Source organism: Phyllobates terribilis, unplaced genomic scaffold (genome assembly GCF_046119375.1).
Source record: "Phyllobates terribilis strain yellow unplaced genomic scaffold, ASM4611937v1 Scaffold_13__5_contigs__length_258822181, whole genome shotgun sequence".
Taxonomy (NCBI): Eukaryota; Metazoa; Chordata; class Amphibia; order Anura; family Dendrobatidae; genus Phyllobates; species Phyllobates terribilis.
Genome location: NW_027362773.1, coordinates 221,989,208 through 221,997,979, shown reverse-complemented (window position 1 = coordinate 221,997,979; position 8,772 = coordinate 221,989,208). Strand labels below are relative to the sequence as shown.

The window sequence follows — 8,772 nt, the reverse complement described above, 5'->3', positions numbered from 1 at the left end:
GAAAATATGTCTTATATTCTAGGTTCTTCAAAGTAGCCACCTTTTGCTTTGATGACTGCTTTGCACACTCTTGTCATTCTCTTGATGAGCTTCAAGATGTAGTCACCGGAAATGATCTTCCAACAATCTTGAAGGAGTTCCCAGAGATGCTTAGCACTTGTTGGCCCTTTTGACTTCACTCTGCGGTCTCGCTCACCCCAAACCATCTCGATTGGGTCCAGGTCTGGTGACTGTGGAGGCCAGGTCATCTGGCGTAGCACCCCATCACTCTCCTTCTTGGTCAAATAGCCCTTACACAGCCTGGAGGTGTGTTTGGGGTCATTGTCCTGTTGAAAAATAAATGATGGTCCAACTAAACGCAAACCAGATGGAATAGTATGCCGCTGCAAGATGCTGTGGTAGCCATGCTGGTTCAGTATGCCTTCAATTTTGAATAAATCCCCAACAGTGTCACCAGCAAAGCACCCCCACACTATCACACCTCCTCCTCCATGCTTCACGGTGGGAACCAGGCATGTAGAGTCCATCCGTTCACCTTTTCTGCGTCGCACAAAGACACGGTGTTTGGAACCAAATATCTCAAATTTGGACTCATCAGACCAAAGCACAGATTTCCACAGGTCTAATGTCCATTCCTTGTGTTCTTTAGCCCAAAAAGTCTCTTCTGCTTGTTGCCAGTGGTTTCCTAGCAGCTATTTTACCATGAAGGCCTGCTGCACAAAGTCTCCACTTAACAGTTGTTGTAGAGATGTGTCTGCTGCTAGAACTCTGTGTGGCATTGACCTGGTCTCTAATCTGAGCTGCTGTTAACCTGCGATTTCTGAGGCTGGTGACTCGGATAAACTTATCCTCAGAAGCAGAGGTGACTCTTGGTCTTCCTTTCCTGGGGCGGTCCTCATGTGAGCCAGTTTCTTTGTAGCGCTTGATGTTTTGTGCAACTGCACTTGGGGACACTTTCAAAGTTTGCCCAATTTTTCGGACTGACTGACCTTCATTTCTTAAAGTAATGATGGCCACTCATTTTTCTTTACTTAGCTGCTTTTTTCTTGCCATAATATAAATTCTAACAGTCTATTCAGTAGGACTATCAGCTGTGTATCCACCTGACTTCTGCACAACACAACTGATGGTCCCAACCCCATTTATAAGGCAAGAAATCCCACGTATTAAACCTGACAGGGCACACCTGTGAAGTGAAAACCATTTCCGGTGACTACCTCTTGAAGCTCATCAAGAGAATGCCAAGAGTGTGCAAAGCAGTCATCACAGCAAAAGGAGTCTACTTTGAAGAACCTAGAAAGTAAGACATATTTTCAGTTGTTTCACACTTTTTTGTTAAGTATATAACTCCACATGTGTTAATTCATAGTTTTGATGCCTTCAGTGTGAATGTACAATTTTCATAGTCATGAAAATACAGAAAAATCTTTAAATGAGAAGGTGTGTCCAAACTTTTGGTCTGTACTGTAGGTACATTAGGGGAGACAGGGTGATATTCTATCAGCCAGGAGGTCTCCATTCCCCCCTTTCCCTAGATTCTGGACTTCCTTTCCCTCTTCCCACACCTTGCGTGACAGGTATCTGCTGTACTTATCAATGATGTATGTTGTGTAGTTGACTCTACCTAGTCATTATCTTAGCTTTCTTTCTGGGAGGAGTTGCACTTTGTTTTCTAGGAAGAAACAGGAGTCCCTGGACAGGAGTGTGTGAGAACCAGCAAAGCAGTCATCATGGAACTCAGCACAGTTCTTCTCTTTGGACTCTTCCTCCTGACTTTACTAGGGTGGAAAAGGTCTCGGCCTAAGGGCTTTCCTCCTGGACCCACACCCCTGCCTCTGTTGGGCAACATGCTACAAATGGACTTCTCAAATCCACTGAAGGCAATGAAAAAAGTAAGTAGAAAGTACAGGGTCTGAGGACTATGTGCACAGATGGCATTAGTCATTGTATTTTCTACAATTTAGGTATAATGAAGGATCAAAGCAGACTTCATTTTTCTGATCACTTTTTAGCCTTTTTATTGAAAGATTTTTAAAATATACATTTATCTTATTCATTATTCTAATATAACAAAATAATGCACCACAAAAAGCATCTGGTTGCTGACTATACTTACAGAGTGTGATTAGAATGTGTTCTCAATAGTAAAAAAGAAAACCTTGTCACAAACTACATAGAGATTAACTCAAACTTTGCAATTACATATGGTGCAAATCGATTTGCAGGACCTAGTCCAATGGCCACTTCAATCTGTAGCCCCTGGATGGTAGTTCTGAAAACCACCATCTACCTCCTTGAAGACATGGCTCTTCTTCTAATTAGTGGGCCTGTCTTAGATGCAGCATAATGCTCCACGCCAGCTAATCAAAAGAAGAGCCACACATGTTGTCTAGGAGGCAGTTATCAGGGTTCTGGTCCATCTGCCACAATGTACTGATGTAGCTGAAGGACCAAATCTTCCAAATCGATTCGCACCAACACTAGTTGCCATGTGTGAAGAAACAACACATTTCTTAAGTAAATTACTTGGTTCAGATAAGTGTATGAAAAATCGTCCGATTTTCATGCAGAAAAAATATATGATTTTCACCCATATTGTCATCCGTTTCCATTGGTGTGCCATCTGTTTTTTATTTTATAACCGTATTGCATCCTTGTGGCTTCTATTTTTATCCATCAACAATTTAAAATGTACATGGTTAAATATAATTTCCTATGTTAATAATTGTAAAGTATTTGTAAAAATTGGATACTACACAGATGATCTGTATGTGATCCGATTTTTCGGCACACCTACAAGCTTGAATACAGAAGTCTTATCCAAAATGAGGAATTGAGGAATAGAATAGTGATTGGTGTAATTTTTTTCACTTGGACCCTCAGTGCACTGTCCATGTCATGGTACATTATTTACATAGTGTCATTAGGGGAATAGATAGAGGGGTGCAGAGATAGCAGATGCACCCAAGTATTGTTGACCATCTGTTACATAAAAACTAGTGATGAGCGAGCACTAGTGATGAGCGAGCATGCTCGCTACTGCTCGGTACTTGCCCGAGCATCTCACTGCTCTGTGCTCGCCGAGTATTTCTGGGGTTGCTCGGTGAGAGCTCAAGTCCCCTCCCTGCATGTTTGGTGCTCTTTAGAGAGCCAATGAACATGCAGGGATTTTCTGCCACACACAGTAATGCCACAGCCATGTTGGTTGTGACATTAGAGTGATTGGTTGGCCGCACAGCATCATCAGGTCTATATCAGACCGGGCGCTGCCATGCTCGTCACAGTCTACTCCGGAATCAGGCAGTGTAGGGAGAGTTGCTGCTGAGCTAGGGAGGCAGGCAGTGTATGTGGCAGACTGCAGTGTATATAGCAAGAGGGTCCATTCCAGTTCTGTCTGCTGCTGATGCTTTTATAGATATTTCTAGAAATAGCCCCAGGTATCAGGGGCCAGGAATAATTTTTTTTAGATCTTAATCCTGATTACTTGCTTAAAAAGCAATCCAGAGAACACCATTTTTCTGCTCCATTTGCTTGTTGGCACTGCAAAATACAGCCAGATCCTTTCCATATTACAGCGCTAAAAATCCATCTATTTAAAACTGTTGTTTGTCCGTTACACGGATCACATATAAGTGCGCTGAAAATTCTGCCATTTCTGGCCTACATTGAAATTTTGTTGCAGTGTGTTAGCAAAGTTATTGACACCAGTTCGCTGTTAAAAATAGTTACCTACAGGCCAGCTACTTAAAACTGTGGTTTGTCCATCACACGGATCACATATAAGTGTGCTGAAAATTCTGCCACTTCTGGCCTCCATTGAAATTTTGTTGCAGTGTGTTAGCGAAGTTATTGATACGAGGTCGCTGTTAAAAATAGTTACCTACAGACCAGCTATTTAAAACTGTGGTTTGTCCGTCACACGTATCACATACCATTGCGGTTCAACTTCAGCCATTTGTAGTGAACGAGGAAAATATTGTGCTTCATTTAAAATGGCCAAGGGATGGGGAAATGGATGTGATGGTGATGATGGTGGATGCAGAGGACGAGGCCAAGGCCGTGGGCTAGCTGAAATTGTGCCACAACAAACACCCACATCTTCTCGCTCGACCTTCCTGTCCCAATTAATAGGGGACCTGTAGAACACCACTATTGAACACAGAGCAGTGTGAAAAGGTTATTGGTTGGATAGCAGATAATGCTTCCAGTCACTTAGCCACCACCAGCACCACCCTGTCTTCCACACGGTCAAGTCTCAGTAGCCGTGAGTCTGAACTGCTTAGTCCTCACTTTGATCCTCCTTCCTCCCACCATGCTGAGTACCCAGAGATGACTGAATCCACACTTGGACACTCCGAAGAGCAGTTCACATTTCCATTTATAAATTTGGGCCTCTCCCCCGGTCCACTTGAAGCGGGGCAAGAGGAGATCGCATGTAGCAATACCCAAATATTTGAGCAGCCACGGTCACACGAAGGTAACGGTGGGAAACTGTGACAAGAGGTGGACGTTGATGAGACACAATTGCCAGAAAGTCAGGAGGAGGATGAGGGTGCGGAAGTGGAAGATGAGGGGGTGGATGATATAGTAACTGGCCCAACCTGGCAGGGGGACATACAGAGCGAGGACAGCAGCACACAGGGTGAGGGAGGCGTAGCACTACAGCAGGGAGGAAGAGGCAGTGTGGTGGCCGTAGAGAGAAGGCGGGCAACTACCCCACGTAACATCAACACGACGGAAGTTGCAGTACAACTGTAAGGTCTTCCCGAGTCTGGTTGTTTTTTAAAGACTCTGCCAATAACCCCAAAAAGGCTATTTTCACCACCTCCCAGAGCAGCATCAGCAGGGGTAAGAAAACTACCAGCCTGACCACCACCAGCATGATCAGGCACACGGCAGAAAAGCCCCTGACTAAGTGGGCCAAACCCCAGGGTCCAGGAACAGTGTCTATGGGCGGCACCACTGCTACTTCCACTGTTGCGCATGCAAGCCAATATTCTGTCCATGGCACATGCGAAGATGCCTCCTGCCCTGCACTTGTTGTTGCACACTCTCAACTAACACCATCAGCAATCACGTCCACATCCTTGTCCCAGCCCAGTGTTCAGTTGTCCATACCCCAGTCCTTGGAATGCAACCTCAAATACGCAGCCAATGCCCCACAGGCCACACTACTAAATTCACACATTTCGCGACTTCTTGCGCTCAAAATGTTGCCTTTTAGGCTTGTGGAGATGGAATCTTTCATCAACCTGATGGCGGCGACCGTCCCTTGGTACTCGGTTCCCAGACGCTATTATTTCTCCCGGTGTGCCGTCCCCGCATTACAAGAGCACGTGTCCCACAACATTAGCCATGCGCTCAAAAACGCAGCTACTGGGAAAGTCCACCTAACCATGGACACGTGGACAAGTGCTTGTGGGCTGGGATGGTACATCTCGCTGATGGCACACTGGGTTAACATAGTGGAAACGGGGACCCAGTTGGAACGTGGGACGGAACACGTCCTCCCGACGGTGAGGATTGCGGGCCTTGGGTCATTCAGGGTTGTCCCCACATTCTACAGCTCCTGCAACTCCTCCTCCACCTCTTCAGCATCCATCTCTGAAATGACCACATCAGTCGCAATCTGGAAGCACTGCAGCACTGCTTCGGCCAAGCGGCAACTGGCTGTGCTGAAGCTAATATGCTTAGGTGACAAACCACACAACGCTAAAAAGTTGTGGACAGCTCCAAAGAGATCTGGGGCTGACACTGCTGAACCTACAGCCAGGCATGGTTGTGTGTGACAATGGCCGGAAGCTGGTGGAGGCTCTGAGGCGACGCAAGCTCACACACGTGCAATATCTGGCCCATGTGCTTAACCTCGTGGTTCAGCTGTTTCTCAAAACTTACCCAGATCTGCCGGATCTGCATGTCAAAGTACGCCGCCTTTGTGCCCATTTTAGAAAGTCACCTACAGCTTCCGCCACCCTTGCCGTGTTTCAGCAGCGTTTGCAGCTTCCGGCTCACCGACTGATGTGTGATGTCCCCACGCGTTGGAACTCTACACTACAGATGTTGGGAAGGATTTGTGAGCAGAAGAGGGCAGTTGTTGACTACCAGCATCAACAAGGCCATCGGTATTCAGTTCAGACTCCACACATAAGACCTCAGGAGTGGACATGGATATCAGACATACGTACCATCCTCCAAAACTTTGAGGACTCCACCAAGATGGTGAGTGGTGATGACACCATAATTAGCGTCACCATCCCGCTTTTCTGTCTTCTGAAACGCTCTCTGCTCACAATCAAAGAGGATGCATTGCAGGCGGAACACGATGAGATGGAGCAAGGAACCATACAGGGTGATTGTGTAGCGCCCCGAGGGTTCGGCCGCTACAGGGGTATTGCACCTCAGCCCAGAGGTGTGATATTCCACTCCCGGGTAGGGATGGAGTATGGACCAGGGCTCAGTTAGCTGCATACAGCACACACACCCCATTTCCGAGGGACAGCTCAACGGTGCTCCCACTAGACAGATGTGCAGGCACGACCAACTATGTCCCTGCCTGGAGTGGGGAGGGGGGTGGAACACCCAGTGCTGTAGGGGCAGATAGGGGTTGGTTCCTGAGCATAGGAAGGAGCCCATTGGTTGCTGGTCACCTGGGTTCATGGTCAGAGGGAGGTATAAAAGGTGGGCACCATCTTAGCTCTAGGAGAAGAGAAGTTCGTTCAGTCAGAGGAGAAGACCGAGAGTGGAGGCTCTGTAGGAGCTCCACTCAGGAGCGGGCCTAGAGAGAGGCCGGAGAAGAGAGAGAGAGGAGGTGAAAGGGAGCTGTGATTAAGTCTCATCCCAGCTCCACGAGAAAGGAACAGAAAGGAACAGAGAAAGAGAAGAAGAGACAGAGAAACAGAGGGGCTCAGGAACAAGAAGGTGGAAGGGACCCTAAGAACTCACGAGAATCCAGGGTGAAGGGTCAGGCAGATTAAGGGTACCGGATCCCAAGTTGGTGGAGGAGAAACTACCCTCAGCCAAAGACCGGTCGTCGTGATCATCTATTGGTGAGACACCTCATCAAACCTGCTAGGAAGGCACCATATAGGACAGCGGAGGACGGGCCCCACGTTTAACCGCACAAGTCCGCGGTAGCTGGACAAAAGTGGGTCACTGGTGAGGCAGGTCAGAGAAAGGATTAAAGGGGGTCCTGTGCCATGCTCCTGAACTGCCTGGGAGTTGACCGAGCCCCACACCTGGTGGACGCAGCACGGCTTGGGCGGTCACTGCTGACAGAAGTGACCCGGAACAAATGAACTGTGAGTAAAGACCCTGGACTGTAACTTGTTGTCTGTGTGCTCCTTCGTGCCTCCCGCACTACCGGTACTGGGACTCTCACCACCATCACTCCCACCATCCACTACACTGCCCTGGGGCCGCACTCTTCCCGTGGGGAGTCACACCATCCCAGCTGCACACGTTATCGGCCCCAGCGGACTGCCTTGCAGCGGCGGTTCCTAATAGCCGCAATCCACGGGTGGCGTAGTCGGACATTATCTGAAGCACGTAGCAGACTACCATTGGTGTGACCACCCGGAGCCGCGGGACCGGGCCGCCACTACTACTCCCATCGTTCCCCTATCGCCCGGATCCGCGTGCCCCACGGCCCAGGGGGCGAGTCAATTGCACACATCCCAGCCTCATCTCATACAAACATGGATTGGGTGACAATGAGGAAGAGGAGGAGGAGGAAGAACAGGAGCTAGTTTCATGAGCTATAGATGGCACTACCTGCACAAGTTTCATAGACCCACGCTACAATGAGAACTTTCTATCTCTTATTCCCGAGGTGGACAGGTCAACTAAAATGTGGCAGTACCAGAAGGCCCTTGTTGCGGAATTATTAAAAAAATTCCCATCTGAAAGAAAACGCTGGCGGCAGAGGTCACAGTTGGACAACCAAGGAGTACAGGCGAGAGAGACACAACTCCAGTAAAGCAGAGGCAGGGGAACACTGTCAAAGCTCTGGGACAGTTTTCTCAAACCCTCCCATCTTACAGGCCCTGAGGCGTGGGATACTCTCACAAGGAGTGCAAAGTTTGAGAAGATGGTGAGGGAGTACCTTGCCGACCTTACCAACGTCCTCCGGGATTCCTCTGTGTCTTATAATTATTGGGTATCCAAGCTGGACACGTGGCATGATCTGGCTCTCCACGCCTTGGAGGTCCTGGCCTGCCATGTCGCTAGTGTTTTATCACAGGCGGATTTTAGTGCCGCTGATGGAATTATAACTGATAAGCGCATCTGCATGTCAACTGAAAATGCTGACAGGCTGACTCTTATAAAAATGAACATGGGCTGGATTGGGCCAGACTTCACAACACCACCGAATGATAGCAGCGTAACATAAACTCAAATCCAGTGTATTTTTTTGGGAGGTGTATTCCCATGCATCTCTTCACACCTACACATGGGTATACGCTTCCTGATTTTGTCTATTTGGTCTTGTCCTCCTCCTTCTCCTCATCCTCCATCACCATATCATTCACCACCATATCTACCATATCACCTCCTCTATGTGTCTTGCAAGGGGCATTGGAGTTGCTTAAAATTTTTGGCAGCTTTTGCTTTCACTGCATAGGCAAATACTATGGGAGACCCACTTCCTAATAATGGGAACATTTTTTGATGAGGCCCTCTACGTCTCTTCCATGTGGCATTGGAGTGCCTCCAAATTTTTGGCAGCTTTTGCATTCACTGCATAGTCAAACGCTATGGGAGACCCACTTCCTA

At 47.8% G+C, this 8,772-nt stretch overlaps 1 protein-coding gene across 1 annotated transcript in view; it reads left to right on the top strand.

Moving 5' to 3' along the window:
* Nucleotides 1–1,652: 1,652 nt before the first annotated feature.
* The window catches only part of LOC141174400 (cytochrome P450 2D6-like), a 31,683-nt gene continuing 24,563 nt past the window's right edge, over nucleotides 1,653–8,772 (top strand). The window contains exon 1 of the mRNA XM_073659313.1: nucleotides 1,653–1,892. Within this exon, the coding sequence (XP_073515414.1) occupies nucleotides 1,731–1,892 (162 nt within the window). The 5' untranslated portion in view covers nucleotides 1,653–1,730. The remainder of the gene's footprint in view (nucleotides 1,893–8,772) is intronic.